The sequence below is a fragment of the Manihot esculenta genome, chromosome 5, assembly GCF_001659605.2.
Source record: "Manihot esculenta cultivar AM560-2 chromosome 5, M.esculenta_v8, whole genome shotgun sequence".
Taxonomy (NCBI): domain Eukaryota; kingdom Viridiplantae; phylum Streptophyta; class Magnoliopsida; order Malpighiales; family Euphorbiaceae; genus Manihot; species Manihot esculenta.
Genome location: NC_035165.2, coordinates 28762074 through 28788919, shown reverse-complemented (window position 1 = coordinate 28788919; position 26846 = coordinate 28762074). Strand labels below are relative to the sequence as shown.

Here is a 26846-nt window from a genome sequence, read left to right as displayed (position 1 = left end):
GGCAGCTGTTATCTTTGCACTGAAGATGTGGAGGCATTACCTCTATGGGGTAAAGTGTGAGATCTACACAGATCATAAGAGCCTGCAGCACATCTTGAGTCAGAGAGAGTTAAACTTGAGGCAGAGACGGTGGGTAGAATTGCTCAGTGATTACGATTGCAAGATCCAGTATCATCCGGGTAAGGCTAATGTGGTAGCTGATGCCTTAAGCCGGAAGTCACTTGACAGTTTATCCCACATTTCAGTAGAGAGAAGACCGGTGGTGAAGGACTTTTACAGACTCATGGATGAAGGGCTACAGTTGTAGTTATCTGGTACAGGTGCTTTGATTGCACAGCTGAGAGTGACACCAGTGTTTCTAGAGCAAGTGGCTCTGAAACAGTACGAAGACCCTGAGTTAGTGAAGATTGCCAGGACTGTTCAGTCTGGCAACAGTGCAGAGTTCAAATTTGACAGTGAGAGGATTCTTCGTCACGGTAAGAGATTATGTGTACCAGATGATAGCAGTTTGAAGGAAGACATTATGAGGGAAGCTCATAGTGCGAGGTATAGCGTTCACCCTGGAGCCACCAAGATGTATCAAGACCTGAGAAGGGTGTATTGGTGGCCAGCGATGAAGAGGGAAGTGGCACAGTTTGTGTCAGCCTGTGAGACATGTCAAAGGGTGAAGCTAGAACACCAGAAGCCGGCTGGAATGCTTAACCCACTGCCGATTCCAGAGTGGAAATGGGAGCACATAGCTATGGATTTTGTAGTGGGGTTACCGGTGATGTCCAACAGGCTAGACTCCATATGGGTGATTGTGGATAGACTGACTAAATCTGCTCACTTCTGTAATACCCGGCTAGACTCCGGTATCGGAATTCCTACCGTCCGGTGGAACCTCGGATGTCGGAAGCCTCTAGTAGGGTAGAAACATGTTTTCCTAAAATGTTTTAATGTATTTTATGATTTTAAATAAAAAGGAAATGAGTTTTTTTGCATGAAAACAACCTTGGAGGAAAACCCAGGTTCGGCCGCCGAAGCTCAAGTTCGGCCGCCGAACATGCATGTGTTTTGGAGGCACGTTAGGTCCCCGAAAGCATAGGTGAGGGAAGTCCAGGTTCGGCCGCCGAAACCCAAGTTCGGCCGCCGAACATGGCATGCATGCGGAAGCACTTTCGGCCCCTGAACGTGGCCTGGCCAGCCACCTATAAAAGGGACCCTTAGCCGAAATGGACGAGCTTTCTTCCATTTTCGGCCACAGCTAGCTTCCAACCTCCCTTTTCCAAATCTAGTGTTTTTCCTCCAAATCCCCACCATTTTTCTTGAGTTTTAAGCTTGCATTGAAGGTTTTGAACTTTTGAAACAAGTTTTGGAGCTTTGGGAACTCAGGAGCTCATTTTCTTGGATCTCCAAGTTTAGGTCATCTCTCTCTCGATCTTCAAGAGGTAAGAGCTGATCTTAAGCTCCTTATGTGTTTTAAGTAAGTTTTTATGAGTTCTTTGGGTAGAAATGCATGTTAGGTTATATGTTGAGTTTATGGGTTAATATTGATGTTTTGAGCAATGTGTGTTGATTATGTTTATTTGAAGTGTTGTAGTTGGGGTATATGATGGTTTGAGGCTCCTAGGAACTTATTTGCATGTTTTGAATGAGTTATATGCATGTTGGAAGAGTTGGGAGGCAAATGTGCATAAAGGAGCCAAGTTTCTGCCCTTTGGCAGAAACCAGATTCGGCAGCCGAAGGCACTTTCGGCCGCCGAACATGGCTGGGGAGGCAGGCCTTTCGGCTGCCGAAGTTGCCCCCGAAAAGAGACTTTCGTCTCTGTCTGGGACTTTCGGCCGTCGAAGGTGCCGCCGAACCTGCCCTGTTCTGCCTTCCTTTGCATGTTTTTGCATGATTGTTTTGAGGTGTTTTAGGGGGTTTTTGGGGGATATTTTTAGAGTTATGTTCTAGTCGTTTGGTCCCTCATTTGAGTCCACCTGTGTAGGTTCGGACCCGAGGAACCGAGGACCCCAGCAGTGAGTTCAGCTGCTTCTGAGTCAGTAGAGCTTCGGCCAGAGGTGAGTAGAATAAACCTTATGTTTTTTTTAAAGCAAATGAATTATACAGTTGAGCATGTTCATGCATCATGAATGCCATGTGATGAAATAGGTTGTTTGCATTAGAATCCACGAATATGTTGCATTGCATTTATGATGTTGATGTGGATTGGTTATTGGATGATCCTTTAGTCCTCATATGATATGACGATGCTACGACATGAGATGGTATGGAAGTCCAGGTTGTACCCATTCTACGTCCCTGGCACTATGTAAGAGAAAGTCCAGGTTGTACCCATTCTACGTCCCTGGCACATTGGTATGTTATGATATGTTATGTTAAGAGAAAGACCGGTTGTACCCATTCTACGTCCCGACACTTTGGAATGTAGAGGACTATTGGTGACAATACCATCCGAGATGTGATTTGTTGTGATGTGTTGCATTACATGATGGCATGAGATTTAAATGTTGTTTTCTACTATTCTGCTCACTGGGCTCTTGTAGCTCACCCCTTTTCCCTAATCCCCCAGGATTGCAGGTACGGGCTAGACAGAGAAGTCAAGAGGAGTAAAGTCTTATGTTTGTAATAGATAGATAGTGGACATGATAAATTGTATAATGATGTAAAGATAAATGGTTATGTTTTGTATAATGATATTGCGGATAGAAGTTGTGCTTGACCCTATAGATGTTGTAATCCCTTGGTAATACATGATCTTAAGGTCTATTGATGTTTATGTTTAACCAACTCAACTTATGATGTATTGCCCATTGGGGCATTGATGAGATCCCACAGAGGGATCAAGTTTAAGATTATGTCTATGTTTAGTGCATGCACAGGTTGAGTTTGGTGTATGAGGAATGAATGAAGAAAAGTTTTTTTTAAAATTTTTATGTATGATTGTTGATCATGTATGGGATTTAACAGGTTTACAGGTTGCATGTCAGGCTTGCTACGGGTCCCGGCGGCCTTAAGCCGATCTGGATCCTAGCGCCGGTAGCGGTCCGATTTTCGGGTCGTCAACTGGTACTCACTCTCACCAGACTATTCCCTTAAAGTGGGAGGTCAAGGGTTCGAGCAGTGGGGGAGGCGACCTAATTTCCAAAGGGAAATTTGGGCCAAATCCACTTGGGGAAGGATGCACTCGATGCAAGAACCCAAGGGGACAAATCCTGCCAGGAACCCGTGAGGGTGAATGGATGTTAAGAGCTGTTCACGACGCCAGTGGAAAGCCCGAGGTGGCAAAGAGGCCAGGCGAGGGATAGCCCTGGGCCGTGAACGGTAACAGTGCCGGGGATCACGTCCGGGTTGTTGCAACTTCATTCCAGTCAGGAGCAACTATTCTGTGGACACGTTAGCGCAGGTGTATGTAGACGAGATAGTCAAGCTGCATGGAGTTCCAGTGTCGATAGTATCAGATAGAGGACCGCAGTTCACCTCCAGGTTTTGGCGGAGTCTGCAAGCTGCTATGGGTACAAGATTGGATTTCAGCATTGCTTTCCATCCACAGATAGACGGTCAGTCAGAGAGGACCATCCAGACCATAGAAGATATGCTGAGAATGTGTGTGTTAGACTTTGGCGGTTCTTGGAGGCAGCATCTACCTCTGGTGGAGTTTGCCTACAACAACAGCCATCATGCTAGCATAGGGATGGCTCCTTATGAAGCTCTGTATGGGAGGAAGTGCAGAACACCTGTTTGCTAGGAAGAGGTAGGAGAGAAGGCTATTGCAGGGCCAGAGTTAGTTGAGATTACCAGTCAGTTAGTGCCTATCATCAGAGAGAGGATCAGAACAGCTGTAAGCAGACAAAAAAGCTATGCAGACATCCGTAGGAAGCAGATAGAGTTCCAGGAGGGGGATATGGTATTGCTGAAGGTGTCTCCAATGAAGGGAGTGGTTCGCTTTGGAAAGAAGGGTAAATTAGCTCCACGATACATAGGTCCCTTTGAGATCTTGCAGAAGATCGGGCCTGTGTCGTATAAGCTGGATTTACCTGCATCGATGGAACGAATTCACCCAGTATTTTATGTTTCTATGTTGAGAAAGTTTGTGTCGGATCCGAGTAAGGTGCTCAGTGAACCTGATGTAGAGATCCTTGGGGATCTCACTTATGTGGAACAGCCAGTGCGGATCATTGACACCCAGATTCGAAAGCTGAGAAACAAGGAGATACCAATGGTGAAAGTCCTGTGGAACCACCACAACCTAGAAGAGTGCACCTGGGAGACACGGGAGTCGATGCTCCAGCAATATCCATATCTGTTTTAAGGTTAGTTTTTCCCCGTTTCTATGTGTTTATGTGTTTAGTTGTTTGAGGAACATTCAGGGACGAATGTTCTTAAGGGGGGGAGAATGTAATACCCGGCTCGAGTCCGGCCTCGGAATTCCTGTAGTCTGGTGGAATCTCGGGTGTCGGAACCCTCGAGAAGGGTAATACATATGTTTTCTTATGTATTTTGACTTGTTTTCAGGTTTTAAGTATAAAGGAAAATGAGTTTTTGAAAGAAAAGAGCCAAGGGAGAAAATGGCAAGTTCGGCCGCCGAAGGTGACTTTCGGCCGCCGAACCTTGCATGGTTTCGAATTCACGTTTGGCCGCCGAAGGTGGTCTGGCCAGCCACCTATAAAAGGGCGCCAAGTCGGTGGAAGGATGATATTTTGCTTCCATCTTCAGCTAGAGGTGAGTCCAACACCCACCCTCGTTGACTATCATGATCTTGCTCAAATCTTGTAAGGTTTTGAAGAGTTTTCATGTGTTTTTGAAGGTTTTGAGAGTTTTGAGCAAAAGAACCAAGTTTTGAAGTTTGGAGAGTTGTGAGGAGATTTCTCCATATCTCCACGTTAGGATCACTTGATCTCTTGTTTGGAAGAGGTAAGTCAAGATCCAGAACCTCTTTGACTGATTTTTGAAGGTTTTATGGGAGTTGTATGGCTAGTATGCATGAATAGGGTTTTGGTTGAGGTTTTGCATGATTTTGTGTTTAAGCATGTTTAAGTGTTGTTTGATATGTTTCTTGGGGTTATAAGTGAGTTTTAGGCCCTTTTATGCATGTTTTATGGTATGTGCTAGTTGGGAGTAGTTGATATGCATGTTGGGTAAGTTTGGGGGAAAGGTTTGCATGAAACAGAGCTGGGTTCTGCCCAGCGGGCAAAACCAGGTTCGGCTGCCGAACCCCTTGTGGAGGCAGTTTCGGCTGCCAAAGCTTGCCCCCGAAAGCTAGGCTTTCGGTTTAGAAAGGGACTTTCGGCCGCCGAAAGAGGGAGTTCGGCCGCCGAAAGTGTGTGAGTTTCGTCTCTGGACGAGACCTTCGGCCGCCGAAGGTGCCGCCGAACATGCATGAGTTTCGTCTCTGGAGGGGGGTTTCGGCCGCCGAATCTGCCGCCGAAAGTGCCCTGTCCAGCTTTCTTTTGCATGTTTTATGTGATTGTTTGGGGATCTTGTATAGGGTTTTTGGGGAGTTTCTTAGTTTGGTCCCTCATTTGAGTCCACCGGTGTAGGTACGGACCAGAGGAACCCTAGAGAGCAGCAGTGAGCACTGCTTTAGAACCTGTAGAGTTAGTACAGAGTCAGCCAGAGGTGAGTGGAACTTCTCTTTTCAGAACTAAACGGCTTTGAGCATATGTCATGCATCATAAGATTATAATAGGATGATTGCATTAGTTTCACGAAGATGACGCATTGCATAATACGATGTATATGAGGTTGTGGATAGACCAAGGTGACTTCAATAGCCCAAGCTCTGTTATAAGACCTGGCCGGGCCAGGCAGCCATCTGTAGGTAAGACCTGACTAGATCAGGCAGCAGAGATAGTAAGACCTGGCTGGGCCAGGCAGGCAGAGTTGTAAGACCTGGCCGGGCCAGGCAAACTGAGGTTATAAGACCTGGCTAGGCCAGGCATCCTTTCATTGGGATTTTTGGTGGTCATGTCTATCCCTGAGATGATGTGCTGTAATGCATTCCACGAGATCATGTTTTCAAATTATGGTTTATAGTTCTGCTCATTGGGCTTGTATAGTTCATCCCTCTCCCCTATCCCCCAGGTTTGCAGGTTCAGAGTCCAGTGGGAGTGCAGTAGGGTATGGAAGAAGAAGAGTTATGTAATAGCTAGTGTGGACATGAACATGTAAAGAGATTGTAGTTGTGTAATAAGATGTATAGACTTGTGCTTGATCAGTTAGAGTAATCCCTTGTTGTAGACACATGATCAGTTTATGTATGTTTCTTTTATTGTTAATGTATATGAGACAACTAGGCTTAACATAATAGAACAGAAATAATGCATGCACAGGTTAAGCCCTGGAGTCAAGAAAAGTTTTAATGGTTTGACAGAAAATGTATGATCATGTATGGGATTTCACAGGTACACAGACAGTATAGCAGGCTTACTACGGGTCCCGGCGACCTTAAGTCGATCTGGATCCTAGTGCCGGTAGCAGTTCGGTTTCCGGGCTGTTACAGTAGGTTTTCTCTTTTTTTGAAGTTTGAACATATCTAATTCATGGTTTGGGTTTGATTTTGATTGTAATAGGTATTTTGCAAGTTTTTTTTTTTTTTTTTTTTTTATAATTTTCAATGTGACATTTGAAATCCACTTCTTAATATTAAGTTTAAAAGAAGTGTTTTAACCAATATATTTTGACTAAGACCATATAAAAGAAAAGATAGGTTGAAAAACTAACAGTTTTATTGAAATTTTTCAAAGATTGAAAAATGAGTTTCTAATAGTAAGAAGAGACTATTTATAATAGAAATAAAATCCTAATATGCAAAATTATGAAAATATCTAAAATATTTAAAAAAAATAATTAAAATGCAAAATTAATCCCTAATTAATGAAATTTCCATATGAAACTTTGTGACAGGCTTATGGCTCTTATCACACTTTTGAAAGTCATGCATCTCGGAATTCTCTTTTCGAAAAGCTATCATGGGTCTCTATCAGACGTCGGCAGCAAAAGCTAGCCCCTATCTAAGTCTATCGTAAATTCCCTTTCCGAAAAGCCATCATAGGTCTCTATCGGATATCGGCAACAAATATTAAGTCCAGTTTAAGTTTGCCATAAAATTTAAGATTAATTGTTTCATATCAACTAAAATGATATGTAGTGATAATATATAAAGGGTTAGGTTGATAAGGAGAAGTGAGATAGAAGAATAAAACATAAAATAGATATGTAGTGATAATATATAAAGGGTTACGCTGATAGGGAGAAGTGAGATAAGAAGAATAAAACACAAAATAGATATTTGCAACCCAAATTTCTTCAATTGAAACTTCATCTTGGGCATGCCTTTCAACATGGAAATTACTTTTGAGGCAGAAAGTGGAAATCCATTTTTAGTGAAAATATATGAACCTAGCTCTATTAAAAGAATAATATAATTTTTTAATCACCGTACTAAATTAAAATAAAATTAATAAGTGAGTTTAATTTTCATGAATAAAATAAATATTCGCAAATTCAGAATACTTAAAAAATATAATACGGAGATTACCACCTTTAGATCTAATATTACAACAGTAAATCTGGTGAACATCACATTAGTACAAATAAAATTAAAAGCTAGAGTGCACACTCAGCACACAATCCTTTATTTATAATAGTGCAAATTTTGTAACTTACAAGTTCTAGTTAATTTCATACTGAAGCTTATAAGTATATTCCACGAGGTCATCTAATTCGTTCATGTCGATCACTCCATCTTTATTGCCATCAGCATACTTCTTCCCAAGTATTGCTCTGTAGAGAGGAATCGTTGCCCCAAGGTGCTTGAATGCTTTCTTTATCTCGCCGCTGCTGAGAACATTGTCATGATTTTCGTCGAATTGCATGAAAATTTTCCTCAACTGATCTTTCTTAATCTCTACCGACGCAGCTTTGTTAGAAAGCTTTCGTGTCATATTTTCAAAAGGTGGCTGTGTATTGAATTAAGGAAGATACTGTTGGCTTGCATGGGGTACTGAGGGTTTATATAGACTTCTTCAAGCTCCTTTCACACTTCTACTTGCAGGATTCTAACTTATCTTTGTGCAAGGTTACTCTCCTATCACTATCACACAAGAATTCTAACTTTGGTGTAGCATCTCCCTACGTGCACTTATCTCTCACCACACAAAGAATTCTAACTTTGGATTGGCATCTCCCAACATGCACTTGTCGCTTTATAACCCAAAAATACTTATTTAGAGAAAATATTTATGTAAATTGAATCAATATAAACTCATAATTTAAAATAGGAGTAGAATCCGTACAAAATTTTATATACCATTTTTATTATTAAGTCATAGTTTTTCTTTTATTTATTTCACTTAATTACTAATCTATTTATATGTTTAAAATTATATAAAAATAAATTTTAGTAGAGTAGAATATTTATTATTTTATAAAAATTAAATTTCAATAATAAACTATGTGTTAAAATATTATATTATTTTAATAGTATTGGTTTTTTATGGATTTGCATATATTACAATCATAGCAAAAAGAGATTTTTCTACTATAAATATTATTAAAAGTTAACTTATAATAATAAATTATAAATAATTGATGGGTAATGAAGGACATATCTGCAAACACCGGATAATATCATTAAAAATATATTTCAATAAAAAAAGTAGATGAGAATGATTATAATTTAATTATAATAGTTTAATTATTTTTTATAAAAATTTATTTTTTAAATATATATTTATTTTATATTTTTTTACTCTATAATTTTTATTTCTTTTAATTTTTCACATATATTAAAAAAAATATTTTATTTTATTGACTTTTCAATTATATTCATTTTAAAAATTTAATTTTATTAAATATTAAAAAATATTTTAAATATTTATTTAGAAAATAATAATTAATGGTAGATTGATTTAGAAATAACATAAAATTATTTAGAAATAACATAAAATTAAATAAAATTATAATAATTAATTATTTATTATTATAATAAAAAATAATAACTTTGAATAATAATAAAAAATCAATAAAATAATATAATAGAAAATAATATATTTTGTTTATTTTAATTACTTATTTAAATTGAGTGTCCTGAATTTTAAATTTTTGTATTTGTATCTAGACCGATTTAAATAAAAATTGCTTTTTATATAGATATGATATATGTATATTAAGACAATAATTATAAAAATAATTAGAACCACATATTTATTTTTTTATTTAATTAGCTGAAAAATATCTAAAGTTTAGTTTATTTTATATTTTAATCCAAATATTTAATCTTTAAACAAATTAATCTAATATTTATATTTAATTATTATTTTGATTAATTTTCAAAATCAAAATAAGAGAGTTTAAGTATAAATTAATTCTACCTATAAAAATATTATAAATTTAATATATTTAATTTTAAAAATAATAATAATTTAACGGTTAAATATATAGTTTATAATTTCAATAATAGATAGATTTTATTTTGTAATAATAATTATGAAAAATTTATAATAGATATATTATTTTTAATTGTTTTATATATATTATTATTTTAAATTAAATAATATATCTAGTATAAAATATTTATAATTATTATATAAAATAAAATTCAATAATATTGAATGTGTAGTTTGTATATTTAATAATTAAATTATTTATTTTTAATTAATTCTAATTTTAAAATTAATCAAAAGTAAATGCATACATTGTGCGAATTTATTTAAATTTTAAATATTTAAATTAAAATATAAAATCACAAACATTAAAGTTTTTTTAGCCAATGAACCTTTTTCTTTGGATTCACGTAGATAAGAATTGTGATATTATAGAATTTGTTTGGGCTCTAATTTTATATATGATCTTGATTTTCTGATTGTATGTGCCTTATTGGGCAAATGAATTGGACAAATTCAATAGTATTCGTTTTCTAAATTTATTATAATTAAATTGATTTATATGATTCGTAATACTTTTATAAATTTAAAAGTAACGTAGTACTGAAAAAACATGAGTCGGGAGTATATTAGTAAAGATTATATAATATTTATTGTTTTTAGCTATATTAATTATATTTTCTTAATTTATATAAAAAAATAAATAAATTTATTTTTATACGATAAAAGTGTGATAGCTTAGCTCTAATTGGATCGAGAGTATACTAGTAAAGATTATAACATATTTACACATAAAAAAAAATCTATTTAGAAAGTAAAGAAAAATCCTTTTATCAAATCTATAATCATGCAATTTCTAAAATTAAGCAACTAATAAATCTATACATATTTAGTTCCTATATCAACATACCTACTTCCTATAACACTCCCCTATAATTGGAATATAAATATTAATTATTCCTAACTTATTACATATATAGTCGATTCGAGTTCCGATTAGAGTTTTAGTGAAATATCCCTTAATTATTTCCAATTCTGATATGTCCTATTGAAATAATCTTTTGTTGGATTTTTTTACAAACAAAATGACAGTTGATCTCGATATGTTTAGTCCTCTCATGAAATATGGATTAGAGGTAATGTAGATAACTGTTTGATTATCACACCACGCTCAGATTCAGCACTAGAACGAGAGACTATATTTTGCTTCTTACTTCTCCATGAGATCAAGTTACCTTCCATAAAAACACAATATCCAGTGATTGACATCTTATCAACTTTTGAACTTGCCTAATCAACATTAGATAAACATTTAATGTTTGAGTACCCATAGTTACCATAGAAAAGACCACATCTTGGAACCCAAGTAGCAAACAATCTGCTCCAAAGCATCCCAATGAGTAACAGTAGGGAAAGATATAAAGTGATTTACTACATTAACTGAATATGCAATATCAGGACGAGTCACCGTCAAATAATTCAGTTTGTCAACTAATTTTCTATACATTTCAAGATCTGTATGGCTCATTGTCTTTTGTGGTAAATTATAAATTAGGGTCATTAGTGCACTACAAGGCTTAACACCCAATTTTTCTATTTTTATCAACAAATCAAGAATATATTTTCTTTGAGATAAGAAAATATTTTTCTTACACTGCATAACTTTAATACCTAAAAAGTACTATAAGGAGCCCAAACTCTTTTTATGAAACTTCAGTTTGAGAAATTATTTTAGAGATGTAATGCCATCAACATCACTTTCTATGATAATAATATTATCCACATATACTACCAATAGCATTATTCTACTATCAGAATTTCTATAAAATATATTGAGTGATCACACTTATTAATCTATATATCAAACTCTTAAACCATCTCACTAAACTTGCTAAACTATGCTTGAGTACTCTGTTTTAAGCCATAGAGGGATTTTGAAGTTTATAAATCTTGCCTAACTCCAGCAATAAAATCAGGTGATTATTCAATATAAACTTCTTTTTAAATTGATTTTTTTAATTTAAATGGAATATTTTGCTTGTGTTTTATATAAAAAGATAAGAGTTTGGAACTTCTTCTGTCAACACTTTCTCCACATCTCCTAAATTTAGCTTCGCAAGACGATGTGCAACTTCTTTCGCCATCCGACGTACACCATGCCAAGAACACTGCGACAACCGTATAGCTGAAATCAAACAGTCCTGAATAAAATAATTTACTTGACTTAATTTATTGAAATTTTAATTTACTAAACCTACCAAAATTACCCTTTTTTATTAAAAAAACAGCCATCCGATGTGTAGCGCCTTTAGTTTCACTTAATATAATTTATAATTTTATTCTTTATTTTTCTAAATTCTCAAATATATTATAAATTAATAAAGAGTAACAGCTAAATTTTAAATCAAATTTTTTTTATGTTAAATTTGAGACTAGGAGTGTGACATTGGGAGGTTCAATATCGGTGGTGAAAGCCCCTGGTATATGTTAAATTTGAGTCAGAATAATTCACCTTAAAAATTAATTTAAGAGGAAAAGTATTTTAATCTCTTTTAAAGAATATATTATTTGTAATCCAAATTAATATAAAATTCAATAATACGATTAAATTTAATAAAAGAGGTTAATGATAGAATTAGTTTATAATAGTTTTTTTTCTTTTAAAAAATAGAATTATTAAAAGTGATAAAGTTTTTAGAATTTTTTTAAAAAATTATTCCTATTTAACAATAATATTTAGAAATATTCTCCACAATCATTCCTAAATTATAGTCCTTAAAAATTACGTAGACAAATATCTTGCCTTTTTTGGAAAAGAAAATTTAAAAATAGAAGCAGAAATGAAATTACGCTTCTACTGAATTTCATATGTAAAAATTCTCACCTTGCGACTGGTTGTCAAATTTAATTATATGAAATTTTTTTAATTAAGTCAACTATTAAAAAATATAAAATATATTTTTAATTTTATAAACAAAACTTAGGTAACTCAAAATATTAAAAATTACGTTATTGTTTAAATTAAAAAAAAAATTCTACTGTACCCGCTAATTTTCTAGAGTTTTATTTAGAGTGGATATAAAACGGATATATAATCATAGAAAGTGTAAAGTTTTAAAATTTTAGGTTAAGGCTTTAATTTTACGTGTTAGAAAAAAGGTAAATTACACTTTAATCTTAAATTATAATTTAATTTTTAATTTTTTAATATAATTAATCGATTAATTTTTATATTTTTAAAATTAATTATTTAAATTTTTTTATAATTAGTTCATTCAAATTAAAAGTGATATCATCTATTTTTATCGTTAAAAGTATAGAAATATTTTTATTATTTTTTTAAATGGATAAATTATAATTAAATTTTTGAGTTTTAATATAATTAATATATCGATTTTTGTATTTTTAAAAACGTACATTTAAATCACATTTAACTAATTTTTAACACTTTTTATCATTCAATTTCTATTCATTAAAATACTTTAATATTTATAATTTTATTATTCAATTTTGAATTTAGGCCAGTTGTAAATTTTTATAAAAAATATTTTAAGAAAAAATTGTATTTTGGAAAACAATTTGATTATAGGCTAGTTTTGAACTAATATCTATAATGGATGAAAAAATTATAATTTTAAACGGATTAAATATCGAGAAATTTAAAAATTTAGTTTTAGAAATATAAAAATTGATCCATCAGTTATGTTAAAATTTAGGAATCAAAGTGCATTTTACACAAATTACCTATATTGAAAATAATTTAAGTGTTCATGAAGGTGTTTTAAATATTTTAAATATTTATTCTTCTTTTGATTGGTTAACTAATAAAATTATGGATAGAAAAATATCCAATTTGAATGGATTGATTATATAAAAATTTAAGCGTTTGATTTTAGAAATAAGAATCGATTCAGGAATTAAAATATAATTTATCTAAAAAAATACAATAATATATATTTAATTTAAAGGGCATATAAGAGATACTATATATATATATTTCTATCGAAATAGAAAAGAAGCTACAACTTCATAGCTGGTGGCAGTGAACTGAGAAAATTAACAACTGCATACACAACACACAACCCTTTATTTTAAAGAGTAAACCTAGCAGCTGCTTCTAATTTCTACTTAACAGAGTATCCAAGTTTAAAAGCATAACTGATAAGATCATTCAACTCGCTAAGATCCACCATTCCATCTCCATTAGTATCAGCTTTTTTTATCCCACGGATTGCCCTGAACTCAGGAATCATTGCTCCAAGGTAGTTGAAAGCTTTTTTTATCTCATCTTTGCTGAGAAGATTGTCGCGATTCTCGTCGAATTCCATGAAAATTTTTTTCAACTGTTCTTCAGTAAAATTCACTGATCTAGTTGCGCCCCTAGGACCATTGACAACAGTTGAGTGCATAGGACCATTGACAACAGTCATGTTTGCAAGATCAATGGATGTGAATTGAGAAATGTGAGATATCCTTATAGTGTAGCTGAAGGTTTATATAGCCTTCTTCAATCTCTTGTTACATTGCCACATGCATGATTCCAACTTACCTCTATGAGAAGTGTCTTGTGTGTGAAGAGTCATTATATCCCACCACAAAAAGGATTCTAACTTTATAATGACATTTTTTTTACACATCAACTTGTCACTTTTATATTCGAAAGATATTTTTTTAGGGTTCAAAAAATATTTCTACAGACTCAATTTATATTTATTCAGATGAATGTAAAATTCAAGAGTGCACAGAATGATAATATACATATCGACGTTTAGACTTATTATGAATAAAAATGAGTTTAGTTTAATAAGTGAGAATAATAATAGCGTTTAGACTTATTGTACGTGAGAATAATAATAGAGCTGAGTGTATTTTTCGGATGATTTAAGTTTGGAGTTGCAGGAGTTACCCAAAGTAGAATCCTTTCTCTTGAAAATGGACTGAGTATATATACTTGGATCCGTATAGAGTACGCCTATAATAAGCCCTTTTAGAGTGGTAATGACACTTCTATTAGACCTTTTCAAACGGCTTAATAGTGATAGACAATTTTCTCATTTAATACTTAGTCGGTTTAAAAATATTATTCCTATATATATTATGGTAAGGTTATCATCACATGTACATTTAAGGTCTCCAACGGATGCCAAATTAAATAATAGAGATCTGGCCCTTTAAAGATCGGAGTCGAACAACTCGATTCGATTGAAGAAACTTGGGAATCCTTCCTATTTGAGGTCAGGTCAATGTCCAAGTCTCTGTCCAGATTAAAAAGCTTACAGTAATAGATGTGTTTTGATTTTGGAGACTTATGTTATCAATTGCACAATAATTATAAAAAATACTTAGAATCCATATATTTATCGTCCTTCTAAATCAATTTATTTTAAAGTTAATAATTTTATAAAAATTTAATATAATTTTTTTTATTAATGATCTTATTTAAAAAGAAAGAGTTCAATATTTTTTATCCAGAGAAATTTTCATTAAAAAAATAAAAATCATGTAAAATTAGAATTCAAGTGATTTTTTTCTTTTTTACAAAATAAATTGTTTCATGCAAAACATGAATTTTAGATAAAAGAGTGATTTTATAGAATTGTTGGCTCCATCCATTCAGTATAATATCTTGCTTTTCTGATTTTATATGCTTTTGTACTCATAGACAAATCCAATACTAGTCATTTTATAATTAACTTGATTTATATTATTCTTTATAAATTAAATTAATTAAATTATTCTACATATAACATTTATATTTATCTACAATTATAAAAACTTAAAAAATTAATTGTGTTAGTTTATTAATTTGTTATTATAAAATAATTTAATTGACTTAATTGATTCAACTTACCAAAGAATTTTATTTGAAAACATTGATACAACGTGCAATGTCTTATTTTACCTAAAACAATTTTTAATTTAATTTTTTTTTTCTTTCCAATTCTTTTGGATATCATAAATTAAGGACTGAAATTGATTTTTATTTTTAATATATTAATTAGTAGTATTTAAATATACTTGACAATTACAACTAAAGCTATGGACGCAGAATCAAATTCCTTTTTTTTTTTTTTTTTCGAAATCAAATTCCAATTTGGTATGGCACGTTCTATTATTCTTTCTTGTTAGGCCATTTACCAATTAACTAGCAATAGTAATTTCGGGAAATTATTACACATTTAAAATTATCATATACGATAAAATTATGGTAGGTCGGATAAGGTAATAACAAGCTAAAATTTCCTATGGACATATCAATTTTATTAAAAATTAAATAAAAAATATAAAATATGTGGTTTTATTTATTATTTCCTTCACATTTCGTCCAATTTATATCAAAATATTATTTGTAATATTATATTATTAAAAAAAAGATAATTTTTAGACCTAAAAAATATTAATATAAAAATTATATTACAAAATATTAATTTAATATAAATGAAATTACAGACTTTGAAATGAAAATAAAAAATATTACGTTGATATATTTTTTATACTTTATCTTTTAATTAATAATTATATTTTAATTATCACATGTATTAGAAAATTATAGGTATTTGTTAACAATATGATATTACATATATTATTTTGAAACAAATTAAATTATAAAATTTTAAAGTGAAAATAAATAAAATTATAAGGTATTTTTTATATTTTTTTCTAAAAAAAATTGTTAGCATGATATTTCCGATTAAATCTTAAGTTAATAGACTGAAAAAATCTGAAAACAGCATATATCTCAATAGAGAAAAAAAAAAAAAAAGAATGCAAATAACTAAGGTAGACAAAAGGATACCCAAAAATAGTCACAAAGATAAATCAAATGAACAAAACAAGCGAAATACCATACGTGGAAAATCGAAACATGCAGAAGCTCATATCAAAATGGAGTAATGAAATCAGATGATCGACCTAAGCTTGTCTGGCAATACTATCTGCTATAGAGATCACCTCTCTTGGAGAATGATAAAATATGACAGGAGGAAAGGCCTTCATGAACGCAAAAATCAGTTAAATTTTACAAACCATACATGAACTTATCAGTTGTAATAAGAAAATACGGAAATTCTGATTTATAACAATAAAATTCATAAACTTTAAAAATTATAACACAGATATAAATATGATTTACTATTGTCAATTTTTTAAAAATTGTCAGTTCTTTTGCTTACTTTATGAGCTAAAAAATAATATGACATTTTTTCTAAAATTTATATATCTTAGGTGAAATTAGTCCTCAAGAATCTCATTTGGCACAAATTCAGATATTTTTTATATAAAAAAAAGGTAAATTATATCTTTTGTTGTAATATACTGTTATCATGGGAATTACTTTTGAGATGGGTAATGGGAATCCATTTTTAGTGGACATAATAAAGGATATGTACTATATCTTAATTCCATGTCTTCTCAAGGAATTCAAGCACTTCATTATTGTTAATAAATATTTACGGTATCATAATATTTTATATAAAAAAAATTATACATAGTTAAATTTTTATTAATTAAAAATTGGATAAATGGGATTATATTTATTTTCTATCCATATCTTTTTGTTAAAAAAATGGATAGAAACGAATATCCGAAAGGTAAAAAAAAAAATCAATCTCTTTCAGTGGACCGGCATGACTAAATGGAAGGTTACGTAAGAGCCCCAATAGCATTGCGAAGGCACTAATGACGTCAGAATATGTGCTCTCCACTCATCCAGCCACAATGCGGTCTCTGTAGTCACCCAACTGCTCCTACCTTTTTCAGCTGCGCATATATGCATTAATAGTTTGTGTAAGTTTGTGATAACCTTTAAAATACGCTCTCATCTCTAATCTTTAATCAAGACACGTGATTTCTCACGCGGTTTAGATACAAGGAACAATTATAGTATTAAGATGGATATAACAGTTTACTGACCGATTTTAAAGAAATTTAAAATAAAAGAACTTGACTCTGTCATTTTTAAATTATTGCACGAAATATTAAATACATGTACGACATGGTTTTAATCAACTAAATATTAAATAAATAATTATCCACTATTAATAAATTATTTATAAAGTCTATTTTTTTTTTTTTTGAAATAGGGGGTGGGGTAGTCGAACCTTTGACCTCACAAGACTACAAGGATGCACTTTCCACTAGAGTCTATTAAAAGTGTCATTGTCCCTCTAAAAGAATAAATCACAAAAATACATATAGAAATCAAGATATAAATAGCCCTTCTATTCTTAAAAGATAAAAAACGTACTTTATTTCGTCAAAACCTATTAACTCACTCTAGAACGTTAGCATTTTTCAAAAATATACCCAGAACCATTATTATCCTCATTATTAATTAAGGCAAACACCATTAAACATAAAATTTTTAAGAAATTTTAATCCACGAGTCTATATCTTGATTACTCTGAATCTCACAATTATCAATTTATTAGGCTCTCAGCTATATATATTTGATCAATTAAAATATATTATTTAAATTTACATTAAAATTATAGTACTAGATTCACTTATAAAATAATATTACAACTTACTATTACCCTTTGATATATAGATAAAATTTTTTCGAATAGATACATGCTTTTAGTTAATTAATAATATTTATTTAGTTAAATAAATAATAATTTTCATGTCAATATGGAGAAGAACTTGTTTACAAATTAATATTTATATAATTAATGTAAGTAAATGTTAAAATTGCCACTTTTAAACACCTTCATTCCATATGTCCTTACCATTAAAGAATGAACAGAAAATTTTTGTCATATATAATTGATCGTGGTAAACTTTATATAAATTCTACTATTATTGTAAATATAATAGTCGTATAAAATAATTTTTTTAAGAAATGAAATAAATAATAATGAAGGAAACAAAATATAAACATAATATAGCATTATTTTGTGGCTGTAAATTAGCTCCAAAATTAACACTAAAAGTAGGTCTAGAATTAACTGTACAAATCCTTTTAATTAAGTAATAAATCATCTCATTCCAATACTTCCCTACAAATTAGAAGAATGTATCTCTATCGTGCTGGACTTGTCAATCATATTACAAAATACTTTACAAGACACAGCTTATATCAACTAATTAGCTTTCTGATTTGACAAATGGAAATTGCCTTCTTGCACTTTATTCACTTCAAAAACAGATTTTTAGTGGCGGATTTTAGACAACCATCACTAATGATACGGATGAACACAGATGGTGAATAAGCGACAAATTAGAAATTCTCACTCAAAGTTAAGTTTATCAACAAATCCACTCGCTAATGATATGGATGAACACAGATGGTGAATTAGCGACAAATTAGAAATTCTCACTCAAAGTTAACTTTATCAACAAATCCATTTGGTGACTATTCTTCATTATTGCCGCGATGATTACAATTTGTTGCTAAACTATATTTTTGGCAATGGATTAGTTGGATTTTGGCAGTTTGTATCATGAAAATAAAATTGAGAATCAAATAATTTAATTTTCAAAATATAAATATTTAAGTGTTAATAACCACAAAACCTAAAGTTAACAACTGATATTTTGATATGTCCAACATAAAAATTTAATGTATCCAATCACTTAAAACAATATTAATCCATGATAAATAATAATAATAATAATAATAAATTAACGTCACCAATATATTTTGACAGAACTTTTTATCTAATTAAGGCCCTCGTAGCTCTTTGTTTCTGATCAAGGGTGCGAACTTGCTGCCTGGACCAGTGTTGTAGAATATATAAACAAAAACTATAGCTGTGAAGTATATGCAGTTAGAAATTGATTTGGAGACGCAAGTCATTAGAACAGAGTAATTAATATCATTCCAAAGGCAATTGATGCCCAGAAGAGTTAATTTCCCATAATAACATACTATATAGTTCTAGCATATATGCCTTTACACAAGTGATCAGAGATCGCCCCCTAACCTTGGGAGAGAGGAAAAAGTTGGAAAAAAAAAAAAAACAGCCACACGAGGGAAAAACATATAATAGCAAGTAGATATTGCAGGCCATGCATGGCGGCCACAAGCCCTTGAAAGAGATTAATCTCTACATAACAGTGTAGCCAAGTTTAAAAGCATATTTGACAAGCTTATCCAACTCATCGCCAAATTCTATTTGTCCATTTCCATTGGCATCTGCATGGTTGAACCCACGAAGGGTTCTAAATTCAGGGATCCTTGAACCAAGGTATGTGAAAGCTTTCCTTACCTCTTCTTTGCTCAGAACATTGTCGTGATCTTCGTCGAATTGCATAAATATTTCCCTTAACTGATGTTCACTCAAGGTCACTGAAGCTCTTTTAGATTTTGTAGTATGAAAAAGAAACATGGTGCAAAAAGTTCCTTAATTCTCCCTTGTGTAGGATACTTCGAAGCTATGCATGGCTTCTTGGAAGCCATCCTTTATATATACCCATCATTACAACTTTATCAAAAAGTTTTAGTTTTATCTTAAACTTTAAAAACATAACATGACATGTATCTATTATTTTTAGGTGTCACTGATTAAAAAGAACTCACAATGTAAAATAAGATGGCGGGAATGAGGCACTTGACGATTGTAATGGCGGTGTATGATGGATGGTGATGGCGGTGGAAGCTACACTCGTTCGATGCAAAATGAGACTTCAACGAGATTAAAATTTATAAATATGTAAAAATAAGAATTAAGAATTTAATATCGAAATATCGTTTAATTAGGTCAATTCACTAACGGATTATAGGGTCCGTTAGTGAAAATAATACGATATGAATTTATAATAAATTCACTAACGGATTTTTAACGAGCCATACATCGGTTAGTATTTTACTAATGGATCTGTGACGGACCATGCATCGGTTAGTATTTCACTAACAGAAATATTAACGGTTGTGTACCTCCGTTAATATATAATATATTTTCTTAAATTCGTTAATAATATCCATTACTATGATTAATAGATTTCAATCTGTTAGTAATTTAATAAATTTTTGTAGATATATTTTTATCATTAACTTTTAATCCATGTCTTTTACAAAAAGTGTAATTATTTACCATTTACAAAAAGTGTAATTATTTATCATTTAAATTTTATAATAACCGTTTAATCCTTAAATTTTATAAAATATAATTATTTAACACTTAAAAATTTAGAGCGTATATAAATTACATGCCTACAATTTTATAAAAATCAGACGTTAAAAATTAAATATTTATTATGGGTTTTTCGATATTATCTCTAAGAGAAGTGTCTAATGTGCTATATGTTGAAGTCGAAAATCATTTTAAGTATATAAAGGAAGGCATCATTTTGGATAGATATGGAGATATCGAAGATGTGGATTTGATTTTGATTTTCATTTTCATTTTCATTTTCATTTTCATTACGCTTTCTACTGAATTTCATATGTAAAAATTCTCAAAATTCTCAACTTACTTAATTAGACTGGCCTTCAAATTTAATTATATAAAATTTTTTTAATTAAGCCAACTATTAAAAAATATGAAATATATTTTTAATTTTATAAACAAAACTTAGTTAAGTCAAAATATTAAAAATTACATTATTGTTTAAATTAAAAAAAAAATTCTACCATACCCACTAATTTTCTAGAGTTTTATTTAGAGTAGATATAAAACGGATATATAATCATGGAAAGTGTAAAGTTTTAAATTTTTAGGTTTAGACTTTAATTTTACATTTAAAAGAAGATAAATTACACTTTAATTTTTAGTTTTTAATATAATATTAATCGATCGATTTCTTTATTTTTAAAATTAAATATTTAAATTTCTATAGTGCGTGCATATTAAAGGTGCTGCCATCCATTTTGGAAAAGAAAATTTAAAAATGGAAGCAGAAATGAAATTATGCTTCTACTGAATTTCATATGTAAAAATTCTCATCTTGCTTAATTAGACTAGTTGCCAAATTTAATTGCATAAAATTTTTTTAATTAAGTCAATTATGAAAAAATATGAAATATATTTTTAATTTATAGACAAAACTTAGTTAAATGAAAATATTAAAATTTACACTATTATTTAAATTAAAAAAACAATTCTACCATACCCGCTAATTTTCTAGAGTTTTATTTAGAGTAGATATAAGACGGATTTTTTTTAAACAAGCATTGCTAATATATAGTCAAAGTGCAAAGTTTTAAATTTTTAGGTTTAAACTTTAATTTTGAATTTTTGAGTTTTAGTATAATTAATAGATTGATCTTTGTATTTTTAAAAATGTACATTTAAATCTTTTTATAATCAGTTCATTTTTGTCTATTATAATTTAAACATTTTGATTCTACAATAAAAAAATACTTAAATACCATTAATTTTTATTTATAATATCTAATTTAATTAATTTTTAATACTTTTTATTTTTTAATTTATATTCATTAAAATACTTTAATATTTATAATTTTAAAATTTTTTATAAAAAAATTCAATTATTTTTAAATGATATCAAGTAATTTTTAGGTCGATTGTAAATTTTTACAAAAAAGTATTTTAGAAAGAAATTATACGAAACAATTTGATCCTCTACTAATTTTGAATTTATGAAAAAATTATAATTTTAAACGGATTAAATATTGAAAGATTTAAAGATTTAATTTTAAAAATATAAAAGTTACCTGTCAATTACGCTAAAATTTAGATATTAAAGTTAAAATTTAGATATTAAAGTGTAGTTTATACAATATAAATTTATTTACGTATATTAAAAATGATTTAAGTATTTATGAAAGTGTTTTAAATATTTTAAATATTTATTCTCCTATTAACTAGTTTCACTAATGAAACTATGGACCTAAGAATGTTTAATTTAGATGAATTGATTATATAAAAATTTAAGTATTCGATTTTAGAGATAATATGGACCAATATGGTCCATAGAGATTAAAATATAATTTATCTAAAAAATACAATAATATATATTTAATTTAAAATCCCATAAAAGAGATATTATATATATTTATACCGAAATAGAAAACAAGCTGCAACTTCATAGCTGGTGGCAGTGAACTGAGAAAATTAACAACTGCATACACAACACACAACACCCTTTATTTTAAAGAGTAAATCTTGCAGCTGCTTCTAATTTCTACTTAACAGAGTACCCAAGTTTAAAAGCATAACTGATAAGATCATTCAACTCGCTAAGATCCACCATTCCATCTCCATTAGTATCAGCTTTTTTTATCCCACGGCTCGCCCTGAACTCAGGAATCATTGCCCCAAGGTAGTTGAAAGCTTTTTTTATCTCATCTTTGCTGAGAAGATTGTCGCGATTCTCGTCGAATTGCATGAAAATTTTTTTCAACTGTTCTTCAGTAAAATTTACTGATCCAGTTGCGCCCTTAGCAACATTTAACCAACGCATGTTTGCAAGATCAATGGATGTAAATCGAGAAATGTGAGATATCCTTATAGTGTAGCTGAAGGTTTATATAGCCTTCTTCAATCTCTTGTTACATTGCCACATACATGATTCCAACTTACCTCTATGAGAAGTGTCTTGTGTGTGAAGACTCATTATATCCCACCACAAAAGGGATTCTAACTTTAGACTGACATTTTTTGACACATCAACTTGTCACTTTTATATTCAAAAGATATTTCTTTAGAGTTCAAAAGATATTTTTATAGACTCAATTTATATTTATTCCGATGAATGTGAGATTTAAGGGTGTACAGAATGATGATATACATATCGGCGTTTAGACTTATTATGGATAAAAATGAATTCAGCTTAGTAAGTGAGAATAATAATGGAGCTGAGTGTGTGCTTTGGATAATTTAAATTTGGAGTTGTAGGAGTTAAAAGTAGAATTCCTTCTCTCGAAAATAGACAGAGTATATATACTTGGATCCATGCAGAGTTCGCCTATGATAAATCCCTTTAGAGTGACAATATCACTTTCGTTAGATTTTTTCAAACGACTTATCAATGATAGACAATTATTTCATTTAATGCTTAATCGATTTAGACATATTATTCTTATATACGTTACGCTAAGACTATCATCACACATATATTTAAGGTCTCATACGGATGTCAAATTAAAAAAATAGAGAACTAGCCTTTAGAGATCGGAGTCAAAATGTTCAATGAAATTGAAGAAATTTGAGAATTCTTTCCATTCGAGGTCCTTAAAGACCATATCGGTGTGAAGCCTCTATTCGGGTTAAAGAGCTTACGGTAATCCATGTGTTTTTTGATTTTGGAGGGGCTCATATTTTACATGTCATCAAACTCCATGCACAATAATTATAAAAAATGCTTGGAACCCATGTATTAATTATCATCCTTATAGATTAACCTATTTTAAAGTTAATAATTTTATAAGAATTTAACCTATTTTAAAGTTAATAATTTTATAAGAATTTAATGTAATTAATTTTTTTATTAATGATCTAATTTAAAAAAAAAAGAGTTCAATGGTTTTTTATTGTGAGAAATTTTCATTTAAAAAAAATAAAATTAATGTAAAATTAGAATTCATGTGATTTTTTTCTTTTTTACAAAATAAATTGTTTCATGACAAACAAGAATCTTAGATAAAAGAGTGATTTTATAGAATTGTTGGCTCCATCCTCTCAGTATAATATCTTGCTTTTCTGATTTTATATGCTTTTGTGCTCATAGACAAATCCAATACTAGTCATTTTATAATTAACTTGATTTATATTATTCTTTATAAATTAAATTAATTAAATTATTCTACATATAACATTTATATTTATCTACAATTATACAAACTTAAAAAACTAATTGTGTTAGTTTATTAATTTGTTATTATAAAATAATTTAATTGACTTAATTGATTCAATTTATCAAATAATTTTTATTTGAAAACATTGATACAACGTGCAACGTCTTATCTTACCTAATACAATTTTTAATTTAATTTTTTTTTCTTTCCAATTGTTTTGGATATCATGAATTAAGGACTGAACTTGATTTTTATTTTTAATATATTAATTAGTAGTATTTAAATATACTTGACAATTACAACTAAAGCTATGGACACAGAATCAAATTCCTTTTTTTTTTTTGTCGAAATCAAATTCCAATTTGGTATGACACGATCTATTATTCTTTCTTGTTAGGCCATTTACCAATTGACTAGCAATAGTAATTTCGGGAAATTATTACACATTTGAAATTATCATGTATGATAAAATTATGGTAGGTCGGATAAGGTAATAACAAGCTAAAATTTCCCATAGACATATCAATTTTATTAAAAATTAAATAAAAAAATATAAAAAAGTGTTATGTGATTTTATTAATTCTTCACTTTAGATTTTATGGTTCAATTTGTATCAAAACAGTAATATCGTATTGTTAGCTATTTTTTATCAAAGAAAATAGTCCTTAATAATCTGAGATCCAGAAGATAGGGTTTGCAAGGCATTCTCTAAGCTTAAAAGCAAAAAACTCCCCTTGTAAGGAGGGTGTCCCCTTTTTTTATCCTACCCTTCCCTTGGCGTGTTACCACCTTTCTGCCACAGGACCACACTTGCTGTCGTATGGATCCGTACGTACGGATAATGCGGTGACTCTCTCTGTGTCAGGCGGCCATTTAATTCCCTCCGGCGCGTGAGTGGACATGGTTGCGAAGTGACCGGGCCTATTGTCCTTTCTTCTCATGACAGGGTTGGAGAGAAGTGAACTGATCCAGGTGGAGATCCGGTCTCAGGGCCCACTGGGCTGGGCCGGTCTGACTGGAGAGTCTGGATGGACCTTAGTCTTAAGGCTGAGCGGGCTAGTCCTGATTCATTCGAGAGACCGGGGGGCTTCCAAGTGATAGGCTGTCGTTATGGGCCTGGCCCCAGACCGGGGTGGAGAAATCCAGCGGTCATCAATTGCCCCTTTACCTCCTCATCAGTTATTGCCCGACTGATGAGGGGGTAAATACTGAGAATCATTATGACCGCACCATCTAAGTATAGCCTGCCTCAAAACATCTTTTCATCTCTCAACTGTTTCAAATTTCGAATTCCCTCTGTCTTCTCAAAACTTCTGCTCTCTTTAGCTCTCTGTGCGTTCTTGTTAGCTTCGCTTTCCTCTGCTCATCCGCACTAACTGCTTTCCAGGTACGTCTCTTCTTCTACCATGGATCGCTCTAGTCTCCCCGATGTCGTCAACCTAGAATCTAGCATCACTCCATCCAACATTAGGAACTTCATCCCTAGGGAGTACCTAGATACCTCCCTTTTTCACATCCGGGCCCCGTACCAGAATGAGAGGATCGTTCTTCCCGATCCTTCTCCCTCTGGTCTGATCGACCCTTAGAAGGACATGAGCTTAATATTCTTCGTTACGCAGAGGGAATATGGTTTGTCCTTTCCTTTCTCTCCCTTCTTCATTGAGGTCTTCCGGTATTTCGAGATTAACCCTCGGATGTTGACCCCCAATTCCATTCTTTTCATGTCTTCCTTTGAATCTATGTGTCTGAACTGGGGGTTTACACCCACGGTGCGTCTGTTCGTTACCTTCTTTAGGCTAGTCAAGGCGAGCCAAAAGTTTTACTATTTTGCCCCCTGCGGAGGGCTGTCAATTTTTACGGGGTATAAGGACTCCATCAAGGGCTGGGTGGAGGGTTTTGTTGTGGTGGAATTGAAGAAGGAGACTGGATTGGCTTGGGAGTTAGGACTCGACTGGGAGGATGTCTCGTTGGGTTGCAACGACCTACCCCAGTTGAGCCTTACCAAGCAAGTAGGGTTTATTCGACTGACTTCTGTCGAAAAGAAGTATGATGTCGAGAAGTGCTTGTATGCGTTCAACCTTCGGGATATCAAGGACACGGGTACTTTATTTCATTTGCTTGTTTTAATTTGGTTTTGATGATTTTTATTGAGTACCATTCTGACTTGCTCTGATTTTGGATTTTTGCAGCTTCTGAGAATGAAATGGACTAGATCAAGCCTCCCAAGAACCTTGCATTGTCCCGGGAGAGCATGAATGCCGCGTTGGACGCCCTTCTAGCTGGCCAATTGGTGGGAGAGGCTACTCAGAGGGTGGCCGAAGTTATATCTTCCAGGTCGGCTATCCAACCTCCTCCTTTAGTTCCCGCCACTTCTCAGGCTCCCCGGCCAAGTTCTCGAGGTGTCAGGTCGGGGAGGCCCTCTAGCCGCAGCAGGTCGAACTCCGCCTCTCAATCTTCTCATGCCCCCAAGTCCCAACGGGCTCCTACTGAGGGGGCGAAAAAGGCTCTGAAGATTACTATTAGCCCGGTGGGGAGCGCCGAGCAAGTGAAGACGGATACCGCCGTGTCCTCGGTGGTTGTTCCTGAAGAAAGGTCTAGAGCTGTTCCCACTGGACGTAGGGTTCCCGAGGACGGGCTGGAGGTCGTCCCCACCAGTGAGGGTGCTCAGGGAGTCGCTATTGAAGGCACCCCTGCGACTAAGGGCATCCTTGCAGAAAGGGCTGAGTTCAGTCCGGTTGAGGTCGTTCCTCCTACAGAGAGGTCGTCCGCTGCC

The 26846-nt window shown here is 31.9% G+C and overlaps 2 protein-coding genes across 2 annotated transcripts; both read right to left on the bottom strand.

Annotated features, from left to right (window-relative positions):
- Positions 1–10488: 10488 nt before the first annotated feature.
- Positions 10489–10900, bottom strand: LOC110615429 (uncharacterized mitochondrial protein AtMg00810-like). The gene is made up of 2 exons (XM_021757269.1): positions 10748–10900; positions 10489–10662 (listed from the first exon to the last, which is right to left on the bottom strand). The coding sequence occupies exons 1-2, from the start codon at positions 10898–10900 to the stop codon at positions 10489–10491; spliced, it is 327 nt and encodes a 108-aa protein (XP_021612961.1).
- Positions 10901–19421: 8521 nt separating this feature from the next.
- LOC110615897 (calmodulin-like protein 2) lies at positions 19422–22740 on the bottom strand. The gene is made up of 2 exons (XM_043956820.1): positions 22478–22740; positions 19422–19671 (listed from the first exon to the last, which is right to left on the bottom strand). The coding sequence occupies exons 1-2, from the start codon at positions 22738–22740 to the stop codon at positions 19422–19424; spliced, it is 513 nt and encodes a 170-aa protein (XP_043812755.1).
- Positions 22741–26846: the final 4106 nt, after the last annotated feature.

What these genes read in the sequence shown, in the direction of transcription:
- LOC110615429 (XM_021757269.1), bottom strand. Translation starts at nt 10,900, where the DNA reads ATGAGCCATACAGATCTTGAAATGTATAGAAAATTAGTTGACAAACTG. An exon ending in GGGATGCTTTGGAGCAGATT is followed by an intron (nt 10,663 to 10,747) that starts GTTTGCTACTTG and finishes AATGTTGATTAG; the next exon opens with GCAAGTTCAAAAGTTGATAA.
- LOC110615897 (XM_043956820.1), bottom strand. Translation starts at nt 22,740, where the DNA reads ATGCGTTGGTTAAATGTTGCTAAGGGCGCAACTGGATCAGTAAATTTT. An exon ending in AGTTATGCTTTTAAACTTGG is followed by an intron (nt 19,672 to 22,477) that starts GTACTCTGTTAA and finishes AAAATCTAAAAG; the next exon opens with AGCTTCAGTGACCTTGAGTG.